Consider the following 23,284-nt stretch of genomic DNA (forward strand, 5'->3'; position numbering starts at 1 on the left):
AACACCAACACAAATTCTTAAAGAGCTAAAACCTTTGAGACGTACGACAATCAGATGTAGCCCCTTCCTGCCTGGGAGGCATGAGGCAGATGTGAAGGAGCATTCTGGAGCCAAACGACACTTGACAAGCTCCGTGTTGGCTGTGGCCCCCGCTCACAGGGCGAACGGGAGAGCAAAGTGGGGCAGCAGGCCCGGAGCCCACTCCATTCCCGACCTCCTTCAACCCTCGGGAAGAGTATCATCATCGGTCTCTAGGCTGAGTGAGCGCCCAGGAAACGTGAACAGCACGGCCCACTCACGCCTGCAATTCGGGAGGCGGTTCATTTTATTTTAAAGAAGATGGTGAAAGTTTAGAGATTTTCCGGTAGTTACCTGCTATGGACTGGCATTCAGTGCAGCACTTAAGAACGACACATTTAAAGAGACCTGCATTCGCTCACAGTCACGGGAGCAAAACTGTTTTCTCCACGCACAGGAACCGTCCCCCCAGCCATCCAGTTCCAACTGCACATGGAAGAAATGCTCAGTCTACAGTCTGGGCGGGAGCCTGGAGTTAACACTCGGGCAGCTGATTACCCGCTGGCCAAAAATGCCACGTGACCTTGACTTTTCACTGAGCACCTGTGTTCCTGGCTCCTGAATGTCACTCGAGGTATGGGGGTGGTTTTATGTGACAGAGAGATTACAGCGTCCTACTGGACCGGGGTGTAGACACAGAACACGGACATGGAGAAAAGGACAAAGACATGACAATTAAAACCAGAGTCCAAGTCAGTGGCCACCAAGAGAAGCCAGCAGTTTCAGGTCGGGAATATAAAGAGTCGAACTGTCTGCAACGTAAGGTCAGTGCGGTCACTCTCCCTGTGGAGAAGACCTTTCCCCGAGGTGGCTGGCACCTTACTACTGTCCTGTGTTATACTGTATTATTACTGTATTGCTCCTCTAAAATCACTCATGTCATGGAAGTGGGAAGGAAGAAAGATGTCTTGTTTTTATAATGAGGAGGGTGGTGTAGATGTACAATGTGGTCAAACACAAATTTTAAAGTTGCACGCAAGAATGTCTCCAACATCTTTGGCCAATTACATCTGCTGCCTTAGTTTTTCTCATGCATTTCTTTCCCAGGACAGGGCTCTGGGCGCATGTGGTACGAGAGCATGTGGGACAGGGTGAATAGTACAGTGGTGAGGGGCACATGGCTGCTCTGAATCTCGACTTTGCCACCAGCAACTCGTGGGACTTGGAGTGAATTACGAATCCACTTTGTGCCTCAGCTTCGCCGTCTATAAAATGGGAATAATATCACTACTTGCCACTTTGGGTCGTTCTGAAGATGAAATGAAGCAATATATATGGACAGTGCTTAGAACAGAGCCTGGTCCACAGTAAGTGCTCAGTAAGTCCTGTCATTCCTAGCTGTGTGTAATAGGGGAGAGACGAGAAATAGGAATGTGTACATTAGGGAAAGAAAACACGTGCCCAGGAACAACACACATTACCATTTAAAAAATTGCGCTGGTTTTCTAAAATTTGGTTGATTTCATGGATCCATGCTTGCCGAACACTTGGACTGGATGAATGCAAGACGAAGGTCTCCACCGCGTCACCCGTCCTTGATGTCAGAGCAAATTTACAGGGATCATTTTCCACGCTTTCCTCCAGGCAAAGGCAACTCACCTTAAAAAAAATTAAAGCATTAGTCTATTTAATTTAGTCTACAATGGCCAAAAGGTAGATGCAACCCGAGTGTTCATCAACAGGTGAATGGATAATCAAAACATGGTCTGTATATACAAAGGACTATTATTCAGCCTTAAAAAGGAAAGACATTCTGTCACAGGCTACAACACGGGTGGGCCTGGAGGACATTATGCTACGTGAAGTGGGCCAGCCATAGACAACGCTGCTATGATTCCACTTAGATGAGGCACCTGGGGTAGTCAGATTCCTCGAGACGGTAAGCAGAAGGGTGGCTGCAGGGCTGGGGGGACGGAATGGGGAGCTAGTGTTTAATGAGGGTGAGTTTTACTTTTACGAGATGAAAAGAGTCCTGGAGATGGATGGTGGTGACGGCTGCACAACAGTGAGAACATACTTAATGCCAGTGGGCTGTGCACTGAAAAATGGTTAAGATGGTAAACTTTATGTTACGAGGTACCACAATAAAAAAACTAAAGCACATTTATTTCCACTGCTCAAGTGCAAAGTGAAGTTCATCCTAGGTCAGAACTGAAACCACCGCTTTTTGGTTGAGCTGCCATTTTTACTGCCTCAGAAATCATTGTCTTGCCTTTTTATGACTCCTTTAACTCAGGTACATGGGGATGACCAGGGGTTTAACTAGTAGCCTAAACAGTTAACTAGAAAGGTTAACCTGCTGGGACCTCAGGCCTCCTCTGTCTCACCCTTGGTTTGTCCCCTTTACAAGACTCAGGGCCATTTGCAGTCATTTTACTTGTCTTTTTCTTCTATCAGAGAGCAAGCCAACCTACCTTGTCCATCCCTACAGCCCCTGCCCAACTCTGAGGGCAGAGTAGGTCCTTGTTGAATGGAGAAGAGAAAAAGACCCTGGGTAAGCTATCCTCTGAACTTAAATAATTTTACATGGTCCTAGAGAAGATGGAACACAAAAACTAACCAAGATGAGGCCTTCTCATTGTGGTAAAAATGAATGCTGCAGCCACATGTGTAAGACATCAGCCACTGGGGAATACAGACAGTAGACAGATGGAGTGAATTTAAAGGTTCTGAAACGTATTAGAAAATTCTCTAAATATTTAATAAACTAAAGATCAGGACATGTCATAAGAAAGAAACAGTTTATCAGCATGACGGGTACCTGCGTTAACACATGAGAAAACAGGCAAACACAAGTTACCTTGATACTGTTCTTGAACAGGAATCCTGGCACGGAGAAGCCCTTTTTTTTATCGAGCGGCTCACTGAAAATGACGATCTGCTCAAAGAGGAACACCCGCCTCTCTTTGCATCGAGGCAGAAGCCCCGTGTCTTGGTCTGTGACCAAGAACGTGTCCTGCAAGAGCAGCTTGCCCTGGGCAACAATTTTACCCTAGAACACGGAGAAGGGGGCAAAGAAATAGGAGAAGAAAACATTGCATTCGAAGTTAAGACACAGGAAGTTCTGTTTTTTGTTTTTTAGCTTTCCTCCCACAGAATGCTACATTTTAAATACATTTTTCTTGTATTAATTTATACAGCATAAACATTTCTTTCACTAAAACGAGGTCTTAGCTCCAAACAGAAAAATCATCTAAATAAAATTCTTGCCAACCTCTGTGTAAATCACTGGCCTCAGTTACAGTCAAAGACTGAAAGTGGATCTAAGGATCTAGTTCACAGTGGAAGAATGCTTCTCAAGGTGCGGTCCGCGGCCCGGTGGCACCAGCACCCCTGGCGGGATCCACTCACAAAAGCACAGGAGCCTGGGTTTTCAGAAGCTCTCCAGGAGAGCCTGTGTGCGCTTTCTGGAGAACCACAGCACCAGCACGTTAAACCCAAATCTCTAGCAAAACAGTAGGCAAGAAAAGTAAAACCTTCCTGTTTTCTTACTTAATAGTCAAATTGAAAAAAAAAAAAGGTTTCTGGTTCTGAATATCTTTAGGATACTAATACGTAATATGTAACCTGAGTAGACTGTCAACTCAGAGGAAAGTCTGTAGACTAACGATGAGCACAGTGACCCTGGGGTCAAACTCCCAGGGCTGACAGACGACAGAAGGACGGGCCCCCTGCTTTCCACTACGCCTCATGCCAGGGAAGGAAACTCCGCTCCTGCAGCAGCACAGGGCCCAAGAGACAGAGTCCTGCCTGTTCCCGCCACGAGGCGCTGGGCTTTGAGCAGAGGAAGGTCCCCCCCCCAAAGCAAATCAAATGCACCAAAAGAAGTTGAAAGAAAATATCAATCAGGTTGAAGGACGGTGAGAGAAGCCAGAAAACCAAGCAAAAAGGATCAGCTTTCTCCAGGTGGAGACAAAGAATCCGAGACCAAAGAAAGTGATGGCAGCCAGAGGCCGAGTTTAAAGAAGAACAGCCGCATTACGTCAAATCCTTGCAGCCGCCCGACGTTCATCATGTCGTTGCAGCGCTTGGGGACGATGCACATGACCTCCACGGCTCTCTGCGGGGCGGGGCGGGGGGAAAGCAGAGTGAGCGTTCAGTTCCAGAGGGCAAGGCTGGAGCGCTAACCCTCAAATGCCTCTCCTCCATCAGTTCCTCCCCGTCCCCGCCCGCTGGCGTGCAGAGGGCACACCCGGGGCTGGGTAGACCCGCCGTCACCCACTGCCCCCACCCCTCCCAGGGACAGGCTGCTTCGGGGAAGCGCGGGGATTGAGAGAGGAGCCCAGGGCCCGGGGGTGTAAGTACCTCTAGCTCCGACGTATCCAGGCTGGCTTTTTTGGAATACTTGAGGAAGTCCTGCAAGGGAAATGGAGAGAAGGGCATGACAAGGGTGATGGTCGCACGGCAGTAACCTTTTTGATCACGTGAGACGCCAGGCGCTGGGCTAATCCTCGTTTTTTCCTCCCAGTAACACAAAGAAAAGGTATCCTTTTGTGGATTTCAAGGCACAGTAGAGCAAAGTCAGACCAGATCTATCTAAGAAGGTCATGGTTCCTGTTTCACTCCAAGACAAGCGCTCATCTCTCTTTACATCCAGGTTCTAAGTTTTATACATGAAGGAATCTCAGCACCTTTAACAGTCACTTTTATTGTGGAAAATGGTGTGACTTTGCCTTCAGTGGTGCTTAGGAATTTGAATCAATCAAGGGCTACTGCTGAGCCCACAGAGAGGAATAGGCAGGGATTAAATATTTAATTTGATCTGGAGCCCCAAGAAGATTAGAAAATATGTAAGGTGGATAGAGCCCAAGAAAGCTCATTAGTATTCAAGATCTGTGGTGGGGAAAAGGCTCACTTTCACGGACCTTTTGGTTCAGAACCTGATGTAAATGATAGTGTAAGGTGTCTTATTAAATTTTTAAAAATTTACTCAAATATTTCAAACCAGAAATGACAAGACTGCTTCATATTTTTTATAGAAAAGATTCCCGTCACCTGCCAAACCCTTCCACCCCCTCACAAGTCTTGTCCTCCCGCCAAATGGGCTCCTGCCCCCAGCACGGGCACCGGCAAAGCCTCACCTTCAGCAGCAGCTGGTACTTCATGATTCTCTGCACTGGTTTGATCAGCAAATCTGTGAGCTGCAGCCTGTGGCCAAGGCGCTGCTTTAAGTCCTGTGGTTTCAAAGTAGAAAGAAGGATCTTAAGTTTTGTCTTTTAAGGTCCCTGTAACTGTCAGAAATGCTAACTAACTACACTGCAGTAGAAGTAACTACTTCTAGAAAAGAGTAAAAAAGAGAAAACATGCCACGCTGCACACAACCAACAAGTGCTGTGCCTTCGCTCAGAATGTCCAAGTTTGACACTGGAACCTTTCTGAGCTGTTTTTCAAAACAGTCTTTTATGCTTGCCTAAAATGGCCTTCTCTCAATTGCTTTCTTTTATTCATACAAACAAATATTTTATTTCTAGGCTAAAAGTCTAGATCATGAATTATTCTGAATTTGAAATGAGGCTTAAGTTTGAAATTGATTTTTAAAACCCCTTATTTTAACCATGACTCCAGTCCTCTGAATACTAAGGGATATGATCACAGCTTGAATTTACACTCATTTCTCTGATTTATAGGAAAGAAATACAGGCTCAGAACTCATACAACTGAGGCTAAATTTCCTGAGGATTGCTTAATGTCCTGGGAAACAAATGATATTTCAATTTTTTGAAATCAACTGTAACAAAGGATTCAGAAATACTTTGTTTGTAACTTAGGTCTTACCTCAAAAAAGGTATCGATGTATTCTGAGACAATGTGCTCAGACTTTGGTTTATTTTGACAATAAACTATGTACATGTGCAACCTTCTCTCCTAGGAATGAAAGGCAAACAGATGGGTTAGAATACAGGCGCACATGCACGTGTCAGCTCATTCATAAAGTAACGTTTCTTAAAACCCCATACTTCACCCGGCAAATACAAGAGGCAGTGAAAGGACACAGTTCTTAATATTAAGTGAAGAATCATTCTTCCCCCTTCAAACCCTGCCAGTGGTCCCAGGAAGCCTGGCTCTTTTCAGGAGGTTAGAAAAATCTCTTTAGTCTCAAATACTGAAGGCAGCGAGCCATCCCTTAATGCCCTGATCCTCAAAGTGTGGTGTGCACACCCCTGGGGTCCCTGAGGCCTTTCGGGGACCCATTAGATCAAAACTATTTTCCAAACAATACTAAGCTGTCATTTTCCCTTTCCGTTGTGCTACCATTTGCAGTGATGTGCAAAACCAGTGGTGGGAGAAACTGCTGGCATCTTAGCAAATATCTTTCACTGCTACACATGCCAGTTTCACCTAAGGATGTCCTTGATGAAGTGGTAAAAATTCGTTGTATTAAAACTCAGCCATGGGGACTTCTCTGGTGGCACAGTGGTTAAGAATCCGCCTGCCAATGCAGAGGACACGGGTTCGAGCCCTGGTCCGGGAAGATCCCACATGCTGCAGAGCAACTAAGCCCATGTGCCACAACTACTGAGCCTGCGCTCTAGAGCCCGTGAGCCACAGCTACTGAGCCCACGTGCCACAACTACTGAAGCCTGAGCGCCTACAGCCTGTGCTCCACAACAAAAGAAGCCCACGCACCACAACGAAGAGTAGCCCCCGCTTGCCACAACTAGAGAAAACCCGTGTGCAGCAACGAAGACCCAATGCAGCCATACATACACACACATACATACATAAATAAATAAATACCAAAAAAAAAACCCCATCTCAACCATGGACTATACATCTTTTTAACGTTCCTGTGACAAAATGGAGATCCTCGTGACACTTGTGCCATGTGCTACAGTAGTCAAGGCAAAGCCCTCGTGTGGCTGAGCCATGAGCGGAACCGACTGCTTGTTTTCATGGACCATTTTTACTTGAAAGAATGATGGACACACACTGTAATTATTTACACGTGGGTATCTGGTAGACACTTTCCTGAATATGAATAAAATAAGCCTGTCGTTTCAAGGCAAACAACCTGCAATGTCTATTAATAATGAAAACTGGAGCTTTCAAGCAAAAAATTATACTTTTGGAAAACATGGATCTGCTACCTGGAACTTGACAATACTTAAAGACTTTTCTGAAGAGATGGGTGGTGATATGAACAAATCTGATTTTTTGATACTGTTTATTGAAATGTTTCAACATCTGGAAGATCTGTCTGAATCAGTGAACCAGAATTTACAATGCAGGATGTCACAAGCTGGTGCAGGGGTAAAAGAGCCTTTAAGTGTGAGACAGTTCAATGGCTTTTAGTGCAACAGCAAGAGAGAAGTTCACCAGTGGGTTTTCAGATTCCATGTTGCGGCTAACCTTCAAGAAATTCTCACTTGTTGAGTTTTGATGTAGTATCTAAGAAAATTATCTATAATCATCAGAAAAGGCTATTATAACACTCATCCCTTTCCATCCAAATATCTGTGTGAGGATGGATTTTTTCCATAAATTTTAACTAAAAAACATACTACAATAGGTTCAATACAGAAACTGATATAAAAATGCATCTGTCTTCTATGAAGCCAGACATTAAGGAGATCTGCAAAAATACAAAAATCCTGGTCACTAATTTTTTGAAAATATAGTATTTTTTTCTAGAAAAACCCCCAAACCTTTATTGTTAACATGCTTTAGATACACACAAAAATTTGGTTACTATATTAAACCCACTGCACGTCTCGATACATAACCACCTGCACCAGACACTTGTTTGCCTACAGACATTCCCAAATGTTCCTCCTTCTGGTCTGGCTCTGGTCCCCTTCTGACCAGTCTGTACTGTTTGTGAGCTGAACAGCCAACTGGGGCCAGGTGACTGGGAAAGCTGATCATTCAAATGTAGAATAGCAACGGGGGATATTGAGTCCAACTCGCTGACATTGTACAGTGTGATTTTATTCTTAATATAAGCACTTTTATAACCTACAAAGGAGTTCTCCTTTAATCTGACAAGCCAATTACTAAATATGACAACACAGAACAGAATATAAATAATGCTATTGTACTTACATGTTTAACAAAAAGGGATCCTAGTTTTTCCGGATCTTCAAGGCACTTTTCCAACTCTCCTAAAAAAAAGCTGAAATGAAAGGAGAAATATTAGAACCATTTCCAATTTGGCCTTCTAATTTTAGATTGAGATTTATATTTTCAAAATATTCTGTTTTGACACAAACAATTGGGAAGTGTAAAGTATATGCTTAACAAATATAATGCACACTGAAAACATTTTGTTAGGACAGAAAGCAAAAAGAGACACAGTTTTACAAGGCAAGGCAGAGTGACACATCCCTTGACTGGCAAACTTCCCCTCCTCTGGATAATCAACCTTTTTGTCTCCTTTTGTTTTTAAATGACACAAACAATAATATCCCATCTGAATATGGGGTAAAAAATAAATGATTCAAAGCAATTGGTCATTTTTCTCTCTAAAAACTTGGTCCTCGTACCTGTGAGTTTCATATTCTTTCCATGGTAATTTTTAGGAGGCTCAAATTGGACAATAACAGATACAAAATACTGAATGTTACCTGGGCCAGCTGTATAAAGTTTTCTCAAATATTATCAAAATCAACTTCTAGGTTGCAAATATTAGCTTCCATTAAGATGAGAATTAGGTATCTGCAGAAACAAAACAGTTGTGGACAACTACTCTTCACTTCTGGGCCATAGTTGTTGGTAAGATGTATGCCCACCTTAATTATCACTTACATATGCTGATATTTGTATCTGGTATTTTACTAACCTGCAAACCAGTACACCAATAAATGCTACGCTGAACTGCCTTGCACTTGAGGATTCAATATCCCCTAGTTCTGCGCACACCACGGCACACACCACATTGCCGGGAGCAATTTCTCTGTCTGGTCGTCCCAGGAGCCTTGTGCCGTTTCCCCTTCCCTGTCACAGCTTAAAACCAGCCTTGGGAGCAGATGACTAGATAATAGCACCAAATGTCCTTTTTTTAAAATAGGTTTCACTGTAGATTAGGACAGGTGTGGCAAGGTACTGGGATCAAATTTGATTTTCATGGGCAATCATGTCTACTTTCCCCATTAAAGCTGACTTGAAAAAACTCTCTAACAGTAATTTGTATTTATTAAAGAGGTGGCTGTAATTCCAATTAGAAACACTCATCGAGCCTCACTCTATGCAGATGTTATTCTAAGTGCTTTACATGTATTAACTCAGTCACTCTTCACGAAAGTCCCACGAGGAGGGTAACACCATGACCCACGTTGTGCAGAGGAAAGGATGGAGGCAAAGAGAGGGGAAGCAAAGGGCTCGGGGTCAGGACCATGCTGTGAACCCAGGCGGTCTGGCTCGCTGCCCGGGCTTCCAGCCTTCCCAACACGGGCACCTGGATGGACCAGCACAAAGAAGGTAAGAGACTTCCTCGTGCTGTGAAATGCAACCAGAAAAGGCCTCGGAACACCAGTATTTCCTTTACACCAGCTACCTCCATGGGGCCACATAGGTAAGGAAATGAAATGAATCAACAAATATCCTTTCTCGTTCGCTTGCCGTGATGCAGTTTAGCGGGTGATGACAGACTGTCCACCAATGAGCATGGTATGTATTTTACGTACTCTCTGTGCCAGTCGTAAATCTGATGGATGTTGCCAAACACAATCTTGTCTTTGCCTTTCATGTCATCGGGAACGCCATCTTCTTTCATAAGTGCCATGTAGCCCTAAAATTAAATATTTAAAGATAAGATTATTTCATTGAACATGTTTGAATCAAGTAATGGTTTACTGACTGAGAGCCACAAAGGATAAAAGAGACATACGCACTGTCTTGTAAACCAGTTCTTTATTTAAGAACAAAAACCCTTTGTGAAATGTGTCCTTAACTGGCCCTTGAAATACAGTTACATTCATTGACATGATTTTCTCTCCCTCAACTATTTAGAATTCAAAGATCAAAACTCTTCTGAGGAATTGGAAAGTTTAAATAAATGTAAATGGTTTCATAAAACAAATCATCTTGTCAGCTTGTAAAGATTAAATATTTGGCCAGAAGCATATTTCCTCTGTTCTTGGTACTGATCTGATATAAACAGATTTTCTTTTCTTTTTGGATTATTTACATAATTTGTTAAATAAGGATTTAACAACATACTTTTCACAAATTGATTTTTAACAACAGTTGATTAACTATGTTGCTAAAATGTGGTTTAAAACTTCTATATAACTTGGATGTGATTCAGCCTGTACAAGAAGCTCTGAAGTTTTCAAGTTATTCTTAGTAATGATTACAGACATGTCAAGCATGTTTAATCCTTTATGTTATGCAATTAACTGTAATAGGCATTACTTTTAATGGAATGTACATCCAAAAAGTATTGCCCTGTACATATTTGCAAAGTTGAAAGAATAAGTGATAAAGTTTTATATTATAAAAATAGCTTTTTGATAAGTTGAGTTTATTAATATGATTATGCCCTAAAGTTAATGGCAGGGACAAGCCTAGAGAGAGCCCTTGATTTAGTATGAAAGGCAGTGGTTTTGCTATGGGTACAAAGTGCGTATCAACTTCTGGTCAGTGAAAGTGGTGACATATTCGTTCTGTGAAAACTACAAGCAAATGGCCTGGGGTGGTAGACACAGACCAAGCTCTGAACCCAGGTGGATTCAGGATGTAACTGAATCCATAGCTGGTCACACTGACTTTTCAACCAATGATGTCCTCATTTCTGTGGTGATACCCACTCTTGTAAAATAATTAAAGGCCGGATTTCCATATAAGAAATTCAATGGTTGGAGATAATATTTACAAACTTAATTATACAAAGAAGAGACTATGTCAAGATGCACCATGCAAAAAAGAAGCCTTTAAAAAGTGAATACCGATTGTTGAGATAATTGGCTAAATTTTATTTTTCAGAAATATTTTGTTGGTTGTTGTTATTGTGTTTTGTTTTAGTCAAAAATATTTTTAAAGCTTTTGAGAAGGTATCGGCTTTCAATTGTGCAGTACAACACCCCCGTGGCAACCCTCAGGGCGGATACAGGTTATCACATCTCTGAAACACAAACCTCCACCACACAGCCGAGGTCCCGCACATAGTCACGTTCTGTCTCCACTAATTCTTGCAAAACGTAGCTGAAAAAAGAGAGAAAAAACAGTGTTTACCACCTACAATCCAAGGAATTTTCCGAATGAATTCATCCGCCCTTTTGCTTTTGTCAGGTCAGATTCTGCAGGGGCGGCTGTGAAGTGACCTCTCAAACTTGCACAAGTGGATCTCCAATTCTTGTGCGTCCCCAGTCACTGACAGGTTCATGTGGGTGACCCACGGGTGCTGCAGAGGTCACAAGCCACCTCGCATTCCGGGTGAGTTCACACCACTGGCCTCTGATCACGTGTACGAGGAACAAAAGCAGCACAGACATAACTTTGTTATAAAGGTATGATGCTAAAGCAAGTAGGGTTTTTGCTTGCTTGTGTTTTCATGATAAAGTCATTTTAAGCTTCGTTGGACATACAAAAGAAATTTAACTCAGATGTTTAAAGCCTTGGGTCTGACCACATCATTCAGAAGTATTTCTTTTCATAAGGTTCAATAACCGTTTAAGGCCACTCAGATGATAGAAGACAATTCCTGGATCGGTTAGAGCAAACAACCTCAGTTGACCTAAAAAGGTTCGTTGGTTGGTTGGTCGGTTTGTTCATTCATTCATTCAGCCAACACTGGCCAGGCACCTCCTATGCACCTGATGCCACTCTAGGTGCTGGGATACAGCACTCGATAAAACCAAGTCTCTGTACTCATGCAGCTGGTAAGTTTTTTCCTCTTCTCCAAATGCAATTTTAAACCTTTTGTAATATTCTTCAAGACTTTTTAACTGAAACTGAAAAGCTCTACCACTAAGGTATGTTTCAAGTTTTGGGGACTGCATTTAATTTTATGTTATCTTCTTTTTTCTTCACAACTATGTATATAATAGAAAGTAAGGCAGTTTCTCACCAGAAGTGACAAAAAATATTCTTGTATCATTCTCATTTATAAATAAAGTATAATATACAAATAAAACAATAAAAGCTGCAGCTATGGCTTACTGCGCCCTCTTGAGGTTCTGAGTACTTTGCAAACAAACGTACAATCGCTCGGCGAGAGACCCTGGGTCTCCTCCTCGTGTGACTCAGAGATGAATCCCAGCCACAGCTCTGTAGGTGACAAAGCCAGGAGGGAAGCCACCAAACAACGACAATGAGAACATTTCTTACTGCCGTCTCTTTAAAGAGCTGGATTTCCTCTCTTCCATCTCATCAATGGGCGAGGAGGAGGACAGAAGGGAGTTGTCTGAAGGGTTGAAGGAGGGGCTGCTACTTCCTCCCTGGTCGACGAGGAGTGAGCTGGGACGATCCTCCAGCGCCTACAAGAAACCAGATCGCCAGTCAGGCCTCCTGCCCACACAGTGCGTGAGGCTGAAATTAGGGCCAGAAAATCTCACACGTCAGAAAATACCGAAGGCCTGATTACAACACTATAGAGTCTATGTGTGTGAAATCACATCGCACTGAACAACAAAACCCCCAGCATTAATTCTGAAATTGAGTAAGAGGAGCTGCACAAAAGAGGAAAGTTAGAATGAAAAGAATGGTGGATTTATACCCGTTAATATATTCTGTTCCTGGTTACCAAATAATTAGAAACAGTACCACAGACCGTACCCATTTCAAATCTAGCCCTTTTCTTTCCAGTTGTATTCCTGCCACATGAAAGCATGACCATGTCAGAAGTGTGTGCAGTCGCCTCGTTCGGGCCGGTGTACCCAGACACAATGCCCACATTCCTGGCCGGTGGACCATGCAGCAACGTTAGCAAACCTATAGTTTAAATAAACAGACTCATACTTCAATGCACGGAGATCATGCAGCTAAAATTAATCTCTAACTCTGTGACACTCGCAACTTTCTTCTTCCTCAGGAAGTGGTTGCCATGCCAATCCTGAACACAGCTTTTTCGGTGATCAATAAATCTGTGACTTGAATATTGATGACTTTCCTCCTTGGGTTAGTGTGACAATGATCAGCAACTGATTACTTTCTAATTGGTACATATTAATTTTCTCTCTTAACCTGAATTCACAAAACTACTAGGGGTATAGGTGATATTGCCTTTCTTTTAAATTGAAATATAGTTGATCTACGATGTCGTGTTAGTTTCAGGTATCCAGCAAAGTGATTCAGCTATATGTTTTTTTTCAGATTCTTTTCCATTATAGGTTATTACAAGATATTGAATACTTTCCTGTAGGTCCTGGCTGTTTATCTATTTTATATATAGAAGTATGTACCTGTTAATCCCAAACTCCTAATTTATCCCTCCCCGCCACCTTTCCCCTTTGGTAACCGTAAGTTTGTCTTCTATGTCTCTGAGTCTATTTGTTTTGTAAATAAGTTCATTTGTATAATTTTTTAAGATTCCATATATAAGTGATATCGTATGATATTTGTCTTTCTCTCTCTTACTTCACTTAGTATGATAATCTCTAGTTGCATCCATGTTGCTGCAAATGGCATTATTTCATTCTTTTTTTTTTAATGTCTGAGTAATACTCCATTGTGTATATATACCACATCTTCTTTATCCATTCATCTGTCGATGGGTATTTAGGTTGCTTCCATGTCTTGGCTATTGTAAATATAGCTGCAGTGAATGTTGTGGTGCGTGTATCTTTTCGAGTTAGAGTTTTCATCTTTTCTGGGTATATGCCCAGGAGTGGGATTGCTGGATCATATGGTAACTCTACTTTTAGTTTTTTAAGGAACCTCCATACTGTTCTTCATACTGGCTGTACCAATTTACATTCCCACCAACAGTGTAGGAGGATTCCCTTTTCTCCACACCCTTTGATGACGGCTATTCTGACCAGTGCGAGGTGATACCTCATTGTAGTTTTGATTTGCATTCTCTGATAATTAGCGATGTTGAGCATCTTTTCACGTGCCTGTTGGCCATCTGTATGTTTTCTTTGGAGAAATGTTTATTTAGGTCTTCTGCTCATTTTTTGATTGGTTTTTTTTTTTTTTTGATATTGAGCTGCATGAGCTGTTTGTATATTTTGGAGATTAATCCCTTGTCAGTCACATCATTTGCAAATAGGTGATAGTTCTTTTAAAATTTTCAAAGCACCCTGACTGGACAGAGATGATCAAAAGGTATTTCAGCAACTTAACTGGGAAAATGTGATTTACTTCTCTTCAAACAAAAGCCCAATACAAACTACAAGAACACTGAATATTTCCTATCATATTAAAACCTCTAATGCTTGTCCTATTCCCCCCCTAAGAGTAACAGGCTGAAGCTGACGCCATCACCGAGCACAGCTTTGAGAACACCAAGTCTGCTCCTGCAATCTTGTTCACCAAACCCACGGAGCTGTGCAAACACACCAACTCTTGCTCTTAGTTATGAAAAACAGTTAAGGAACGGGGCTTGATGGGAAAGTAGCATTCTGATTTTTAAATAAATAGCTCTTGACCTCTAGTGGAAGCGCACGTTTCGTGGTAGCAGCAGGGCCTGGTCCATGCGCGTGGGCCCCGGAGGCCTTGGACGGGAGACTCAGGGGACTGGAGGCTGGAGGACGAGGGGAGGGAGCAGCGGCGCTGTCTCCTGCCCAGATGTGCAAGGAAACAGCCGAAGCTCGTTAGCTTTAATTACGGTCACTTGAACGGTGAGCAAAGAGAGAGACAAGAAAGGTTCCAGATGGCCGCTCACGCAGAGGAGCGGGCGGGGAGGCCCCGTCTGGACCTGCCCCAGCGGCATCCAGGCTCCTTCCGCTGCCTCTCCTGGACGTGCTGGTGTGGACCCCGGGGGGTGGCCGGGGGGGTGCAGGCGCGCCCCCAGGCTGCAGTCACGCTTGTGCCGTCCACTCCTGGCCACCCAGCGGCTCTCCCACCGACTGTGCGTGAGTGAAAAGGCTCAAAGCTGTCCCGGAGCTGGAATCACGGGGACTTCACAGGTTCGGATGAATAATCTGTGAAACCTTCTGGGTTGGGCGGGCTTTTGTGGGTAGGTTCTTGTCAACTTTCCCTGTTTCTTACATGAAGAGAGACTATCCGTGCAGACCTAGCTCTTCTGAGGTTAGTTCTGGTAAATTATATTTTCTTAAGAAACTGCCCATTTCATCCAGGTTTTCAAATTTGCTTTCAAAGAGTTGAACAAAGTAACGTGTCATGATTGTTTCAATTCCCTCAGTTTATCTTTCCTTTGTAATTTCTTATTTTGTGAATTTGGGCTATCTTCTTCAGAAGCTTACCCGAAGTCCATGTGTTTTGAAAGAACAAATTTTGGGTTTTATTTCTTATTCTATTTTTCTGTTTTCCAACTCATTCATTTCTGCTTTTATCTCTGTGAATTCATTCCTCCTGCTTTTTTAAAAAAAATTTTGTTGTTCTTCTAATATCTTGAGCTACATGTTTATTTATTTTCATTCTTTCTTGTATCTCCCTTTATATTCAGATCAACAAAGAGAAGAAAAACTCCAAAGTCAGATTCAGTCCCTGCAGCTGTCAGCCGCCATTGCCCACACCTTCCAATACTGATCAGGAACGTGGAGGTGGAGAGAGAGGCAAATTCCAAGGAAAGGTGTGCAGGGTGGTTTTTCCTTTTCAGGCGGAATCCTCAGGTTCAGGGCGAGGAGAGTCAGTTCCCTGAACACACACTGCACGACAGCAGGACACCTTCTCCCCTCACCTCCCCAGACCACTGCACACACAGCTTTGGAGGGATAACAATTCAGCGTTCAAATCCGATCACCAAGTCACGAGGGCCTAAGAGACGGCCCTCAGGAAAACGAACAGGAAGCCCAAGGAGCCACAGCACACGGTGAAATATGCAGGAGTAACTCAAGAGTCATGCGGGCATGACAGGGTGAAGGATAGTAAAATGGTTCACTAGAGGTTTTAGTGACAAAAAGTACTTCCTGTTTGAGGATTAGTGACCAGAAACCAAGGGAGAGTTATGTTTCCCCTGAACCAGAAAAAGAGGGCAGAATTTAGATCACATTCCATGGAGAATGAAGAAGAGATGAGCTCACCATAAAAAGCCTAAATATGGTTCTCCAACGGGGAGGGAAGGCACGAGTGAGCGCCCAGGTGGAGGGAACCCGGCTGGGAGCTTAACAAACAGCAGTCGCTTCACCATCCCTTGCTTCCAGCCGAGAGATGGGCTCAGAGAGGCGGAAGCAGTCAGTAGGAGAGTCTGAACCCACATCTATCTGATTCCAAAACCTACGCCCTTTCCACTCTGCCAACAGCTTTATGCCCATTAACTTCGGAAGAGACATAAGTGAGTAGAAATAAGTCAGTTTCAATGGATAAAGTTTAATTATTCAGAACTTAAAAGGGGGAGTAAACCAGTAAGAGCTGAGAGACCAGCCATAGAACTCCTCTCCATCTGAAGTCCATCTGAATTAATTACACATGAATCTCAGCCCACTTACAATGGAATCCATTCAAATACCTGCAGAATAATGACTAGCAGCTTGACAAAGTGTTGTCTCACAACATTCCTTGGGAAAACTACTTAAATTATTAGACAAAAATGATTTTAATGATCATATAACTGATGTGTATAAATGGCTGTTTTTAAAATGTTTAAGAATGTTTAAGAATGCTTGAAAACTCATTAGATATAATTTAAGCATGCATCTTTTTAGACCATTAATCAACTTGTCTCTCAAAAAGATAGCCAGGATGTGGTTTAGCTCAGTTCCTACTGACATGATCCCGAATTTTTGACCAGTGGAGTCAAGTTCTTGACTTATTTACCAAGTCCTAGCAGCCCTCCTGCCTAACGTCTTGTCTAAGCTCGAAGCCCACCGCATCCTTCTCAGATCACGGCACAGAACACCAAGCAGGGGGAATTCCAGCTACGGCAGGGCAATACCTGCCGGTCTGAATTTTGGATACAATTCCCCATTTGACCTAGTCAACCAGCCTCATTAGAAGCTGCTTAGGGGTGGGTGGGAGAAGCAACTGGAGTTATATACATGGTACCTAGTTACTACTGGCTTTGGAAGATAAATTCCTAACTGTAAAGAAGTGCAGCTAACTCTCGAACAATGCAGGGCTTGGGATGCTGACTCTGTACACGTGGTTCCTCGGTGTCTGTGGTTCTGATTCTGTGGATTCAGCCCAGGGCAGACTGTGTTGTACGACAGTATTCACTATTGAAAAAAATCTGCATGTAAGTGGACCCATGAAATTCAAACCCAGGTTGTTTAAGGATCAATTGTATCCCCTTTGATCTAGCAATTCCAGTGCTGGAAATTTACCCTACAGGTTTAATCACACATATAAATGAAAGTGGATGTTTACAATGGTGAAAATTGAAAACAATAGATATATATTATTATGAATTTATTTAAATAAATTATAGTAGATTTCTATCTCTGCCCCTTACTAGCTGGTCAAGTTTTTAAGCATTCTGTATGCCTCAGTTTTCTCATCTGTAAAATGAGAATAGGACAGTACATGCCTACCTCGTAGGGCTGATGTGGGGAGTTTATACAAAGAAACTATCTGGAGGGAAACACATCAAACTCTTATGGAGAATGGAATGTGGGAGAGGCCGAGGGCTTTTACTTTAGGAGGTGTGACTTTTAAAAGATGTTGTAGGGTAGCAGGATATACTAGTCTAAAATGTTGTTACCATTACTGGTTTTTCTATTTCACAGGAAAACTAAAGAAACACAGAAATTTATTGATTTGAATCAGTTAGAAACAATGCAAACCTGTCTAACTTCAATGAATCAACATTTGATTTGGGGCTTTTACTAAATGAATCCATCTTGACCAACTGGCAACAGAGAGGTCACAAAAAGAATAAAGCCCTTATACAGCAATGCAAACCCTTCTCTCTCATACACTGCAAACCCAAGTGAAAGATCTCAGCGACAGCAAGAGAGACTCCCAGTGGTACCTGTTGAGTCCAATGACCCTGTGCACAACTTTGGACAAGACTGGAGTTGACCCCATTGGCTATGACGGTCCCAGCACTGCAGACAATGTGGGTGTAGGGAAGGACTGACCTTGGCTCCTGGGAGGTCCCTCTAAGCCCGTGGAATGTCTTGCCTGATGAAGTCTTTGTTTACCGGGGGTTCTTGGGCTAAGACAGACAGTCTATGCTAACAACGTGACTTTGGGTGAGGGCTTCGGTCCACGTCCTCTCTTAATCCCCGGAGAGGCAGGGGACAAGGCTGAGCCATGTGAGCTCACCCTCGTGTACGTGACTGAGCCCAAATAAAAACTCTGGACACCAAGGCTCGGCGGGGCGGGGGCAGGGTGTCCTGGCTGGTGATACCTTGCACGTATCATCACACACTGTGCGAGGCGGGGAGAGCCAGCGTTGTGCACGTGACTCCACTGGGAGAGGACAATGGCAGCTTGAACCTGACCCTCCTGGACCTGCTCCTGCACATCTTCCCTGGCTGATCTTCACCTGTGTCTTTTCATGGCAATGAACCACAACTGCGGCTTCTCTAAGTTCTGTTAAGTCTTTCAAGCCAATTACTGAAACTGAGGGTGGTCCTGGGCTTCCCGAACTCCGTCCTGCAGACCAGAGCCACAGCTGGACGAGGGCCCACCCGCCTACAAGCAGCACCCTGGAGCAACTTCCAGCCCTCAGCCTGAGTCTCTGGGAAGCCTTACCATCTTGCTTTTCACGAGTTCCTCGATCGCACTGACAAGCTCGGCTGCGCTCGGCGTTTCGGAGCTGGTGGGGCGGACTAATAACCGAGAAGAGGCCTATGGAGGAAGTTGAGAAAAAGAGAGGGGGAGGGAAATGCCTCGTGTTAGTCACTGGGCAGACAGAATTCTCCTGCAAGCTCAATCTCCTTCTAAAAGTAATTCCAGACAAAAAGACCACAAGTTTGTCTTTGTTTGCATTTATTTAAAGCCATCTTTTAAAATTTACAATATTCTGACATGAAATACTAAATAGGACCTGTCTGGGATACATGTGGAAAGCAGACAAAGTCTGTTTTTAATCCGCAGTCATGTACCATCAGAATGTTTTTCAAAGAGGTGACCGGGCACGGGAAAATTCTAACTTTTGCAACTGCTGACTAGGCTACTGGCTAAGGAGGAAAAGGCAGAGAATCTGATCAACGGAAGAGTGAAAGGCTTAAGGGCTAATGAGTGAACCCTTTAAAAAATCGGGAAACAAAACTGGATACTAAAAATGGCTTTACTGTGTGGACGGGGTTAAAAGAAAGAAACAAGAAAAGGAAAGGAACCGGGAGCACCGGCCAGACAGGGAAGAGGGGGACAAGCTCACCATTTTCTGTGCCATCCACTTCCCCAGTGATTAGTGCAGAGGACAGGAGATCTGTGGCCTCACAAGCTATCAGATGCCACTTACGGCTAGAGTCGGGGTGTACAGGGGTGGACAGGTAAGGAATCTGGGAGAGGGGCTACTGAGCTCGAGTTTCAGTAATTAGCAAACACGCTGTGTTTGCGGATTACTTGCACCGTTAATTTACTGGAAACTAGAAGAGGGGTGTAATATGAACCTTGCTTCATATTAAGGACAGCAGAGATGCATGTGACACACGGCTAGCTGTCCTAACGATGCATGTCTCACAGCAGACAGATACGGGTTTATACATTTACAACAAGGCTGTTACAATACGGATCCAGATATGCACTTGGCAAAACAAATGTTGGCTTGGTCTAATGAAATCTGGAAGATGAGGTGAAGAAAACAAGGAAAAAATTCAAATGGAGAGGTAAGGAAACTGAGCCAAAACAGACACAGAACACAAATCAACATAATGCTGCAGTGAAAGTTTACAAAAAGAGAAAACAGAACAAAACAAAACATTAGTCACAAGATAATATACTCTCTGGGAACATCACTATAGACTTTTGTAAAAGAAGAATTTCTATGGGTAATACCCAATGAGGTAACACAATAACCAATAAATGATTTTGGCAAACAGAAGAATACAGTGCAATCCACTCTTTCAATGGAGAAAAATACCCTCTTATTTGGTGAATAAGTCAACCAGGCCTGGCACCTCACTTTCGGCTAACCATCCAGATTTACACAATTCCAGTTTTCTGCTTTTAAAGAGGTATGGCTTAGAACGCTACAAAATAACCGAGGAGTTGTCAGAGCCTGGCTTCCTGGCGGGTCTGCTCTGGGCAGTGGGGCGCGAGCTTCTCTCCCATCTCAGGCCACCCTGCCCACCACCCCCATGGCACGGGGTCTGCACCTCAGATGCCCTCCAAACCCCAGACTCGAACCCAAGCTCCCTCCTTCTGCCAAGCCCACTGCGCCCCTGCTGCGCACTGAGGGCCCCGGAGGAGGAGGGGGAGGAGGAGTTCTACAGAGAAGGCGCCTTAGGTTACGACTAACACGTGATCGGCCTCGGCCTCATGGCCGTCGATCACTGAGCCAGGGCGACCCCGGGTCATCACGCACGGGCCCATCCAGCGAGTGACTGTGTTAGCACTGAGGGAAGTCAGGGAAGGAAAAAGGGGAAGAAGGGGGAAAACTGATGAAAACATCTGTTTTATTCAGAAACCTCAGTTTCTGCCAAAAAAAAAAAAAAAAAAAAAAAAATCACCAGTAATGACTCCATAGGATGGTTTTCAACACCTGCCAGTTTGGAGAAGCAGGATGGGCCAGAATGCGAGAGGATGTATAAGCCACAGTTACCAGGTTTCCTTCTTGATATTTTAGGGTTGTACAGAGTAATTTTAGATTATGTAAGAACTCAAAAAAACCCAGAAAACAAAAAATAAGATTTACTTGGCTTGAAGCCTCTGCATACATCCAAAGAGGAAATTCGTGGCTTTGAACTGATTCCTATGCTTTGACAAACTCCAGTTTGACCCAGATGTTTGCCATGTTGGAAAAAGGAACTGGACAGCAATACCATCCCACCTGAAAAACCACACCTGTGTGCAGACACCTAACAGAGAGAACCAGATGGGCTCGTGTGCGTTTAGGACGCAATCACGCAGGTGGCGTGCGACTTCCCTGCCCTCTCAGGGACCCTGGTTACTACAGTGAGAAAAATTAAAATGACTTGAAAAGTAGCAATTACGAAAGCATCCATGAAAAATGCACTGAACGTATTTATACACGTACACGTGTACGAGAGACTGCGCGTGTTCCTACAGCTTGGTCTAAACGGCCTTTGCTAGCTATACTTTTGGGGTGAAAGGCATCTTCCAGGTGCCTTTTCACAGCCCGGGTCGCTCTCTACGCCCTGCAAGGAGGCTGGGGCACAGCGGCAGGCAACCGCCAGGCCCTCCCCTGGCGAGGCTTGGTGTGGGCGTGGGCCCCCCTTACCTTGTCGTCCTGTGAATCCGGCTGGAGCAGGCTGTGCTGCTGGATGGCCATGGGCGGGGGCAGGGGCACGGCGTCGGCCCCCTCCTCCCCTTCTTCCTCCCCGCAGCTCTGCATGCCCGAGGACGAGGACTTGGAGAGCGTGCCGCTGCTCAGGCCCTCGTTCCGGCCTCTCTGAAACCAGACCGACATTCGCCCGTTGGAACCCGGCCCCGACTGCCAACGTCAGTTCACAGAAACTGAGCCCTCAGGGGTTAACTGGAAAAGCACAGCCCGGACCGAAACTGAGAGCAGAAATCAAGCACAAGCTCCTTCCAACCCTGACGGGAGCTTCCACTCCCGCCAGCGACCCAAGCTCCCCTTGCTTGCCAACTTGGACGAGGGAAGGGCCACTGAGAGCGTCTTTGGAAGGGACTGCCAACGTTAACCGTTAGGCTCTGAACACATCTGATCTTCAAGAAGCCAATTTAAAAAGAAGGTTCAAAAATTTGAACCATAACCCTTAGTTTCTCTAGTCTCATATTTCACTTTTTGTTACTTTGCTCAAATAAAACTCACTGACATCAGGAGGGCATAAAGAAAAATAGAATTCAAGGTGTATTTTAAGAATCTGAATTAAGTATTCCCATTAATTTTCCCCTATTCTTACTTTCAGAAAAAAATTTCAGCTTTTCATTTCTATCACGAGGACACAGTATATAAAACAGATAGATGAGGACATACATGAACCACACGCTCCAGTGAAAACCCACGGCAAAAACACGCCCAGGAAAAAAGCAGCAGAAACCCCACATCTGCAAAATAAATTGAACGATACAAATCCTGTCTTCTCTCTCACTCTCTCTCTCTCTCTGCCTTTTTTTGAGTCTGTGAGGGAACTGGGGGATAGGGGTCCAAGTTAAAAACTCTGAGGGCCCCTCACTGACACCACACTGCTGAAGGCCCATCTTGGGGATCATGAAGGAATTCGGTTCCTTGCAGTATAATTTTAAGCTCCCACCTCCTCCAAAAAAGGGGAAATTAAAAATAATTCCTGGCTGACCTACATTTATCTTCGATGACATGGGAATAATCCAGGGTTTACTGCTGGGTTAGCAAAGTATATTAACTGTGTGCTTTCTACTCAGGACAAGACATAAGCATGAATATGTATGAATACGGGGGCAGGGGTGGTGGTGCAGACAACTGGAGGATGCAAACATTCCCTTAGTCCTTCCAAGTCCAAAACTGGTGCTTTCCTTGCAAAATGCTGCCCCCGTGGTTGACTGCTAACCTCAGGAGCCACTTAAATCTTTTGCCTCCCGGGAGGCGCCCCTGGCTTTGCCTGTGATGGAGGTGAGAGGGGGCTAAGGTGGCCGGGCACCACGTTTTCCCGAGGCAGGCGGGGTTGCCCACGGCACTCTGATTTCTTGACCCGAGGCCACGCGTGGGTCCCTGACTCTAGACGCTGCTGGAGGAACTGAGTGGGGCTCTGACCCTGCTCCTTCCCAGAACGTAGGGAAAACCACCCAACGAGTGAATTCACTGTTCCCACAACTCGGGGGGAGATGCCAGAGGCCCTGACCTCTTCCGCCGTCTCGTCCTGCGGGGTGGCCGCACTGTCGTCCGAGTCCTTCTGCGAGCCGGCGTCGGCGCTCTTGCGGACCTCCCTGCTCTTCTTGTGCTTGTGGGCCAGCTTCTTCACGTGCCCGTCGGCCTTGCCGCTGCTCAGCCGCCGCACCGGGCTCGTCAGCCACTTGCGCAGCGTGTTACCTGGGCGCTTGGGGCCCGGGGAGCTCTGCGCCCCCATCATGTGGGGCTGGAGGGAGGCCACAGAGGCGGGCGGGCTGGCATCGTTGCTGGAGACGGACAGCGAGT

At 44.5% G+C, this 23,284-nt stretch overlaps 1 protein-coding gene across 6 annotated transcripts in view; it reads right to left on the reverse strand.

Annotated features, from left to right (window-relative positions):
* Nucleotides 1-23,284, reverse strand: part of TRIO (trio Rho guanine nucleotide exchange factor) — a 373,890-nt gene that overhangs the window by 18,045 nt on the left and 332,561 nt on the right. For all 6 annotated transcript variants that reach the window (XM_082458354.1, XM_082458353.1, XM_082458351.1 and 3 more), the window contains 13 exons: nucleotides 22,992-23,284; nucleotides 21,431-21,601; nucleotides 18,778-18,873; nucleotides 12,346-12,494; nucleotides 11,154-11,220; nucleotides 9,702-9,805; nucleotides 8,122-8,191; nucleotides 5,854-5,943; nucleotides 5,160-5,252; nucleotides 4,384-4,434; nucleotides 4,061-4,138; nucleotides 2,879-3,070; nucleotides 1,500-1,677 (listed from right to left, as the gene is read on the reverse strand). In XM_082458354.1, coding sequence (XP_082314480.1) covers nucleotides 1,500-1,677; nucleotides 2,879-3,070; nucleotides 4,061-4,138; nucleotides 4,384-4,434; nucleotides 5,160-5,252; nucleotides 5,854-5,943; nucleotides 8,122-8,191; nucleotides 9,702-9,805; nucleotides 11,154-11,220; nucleotides 12,346-12,494; nucleotides 18,778-18,873; nucleotides 21,431-21,601; nucleotides 22,992-23,284 — 1,632 coding nt within the window. The remainder of the gene's footprint in view (nucleotides 1-1,499; nucleotides 1,678-2,878; nucleotides 3,071-4,060; nucleotides 4,139-4,383; nucleotides 4,435-5,159; nucleotides 5,253-5,853; nucleotides 5,944-8,121; nucleotides 8,192-9,701; nucleotides 9,806-11,153; nucleotides 11,221-12,345; nucleotides 12,495-18,777; nucleotides 18,874-21,430; nucleotides 21,602-22,991) is intronic.

This window comes from Balaenoptera physalus, assembly GCF_965194825.1.
Source record: "Balaenoptera physalus genome assembly, chromosome: 3".
In the NCBI taxonomy this organism is placed as follows: domain Eukaryota; kingdom Metazoa; phylum Chordata; class Mammalia; order Artiodactyla; family Balaenopteridae; genus Balaenoptera; species Balaenoptera physalus.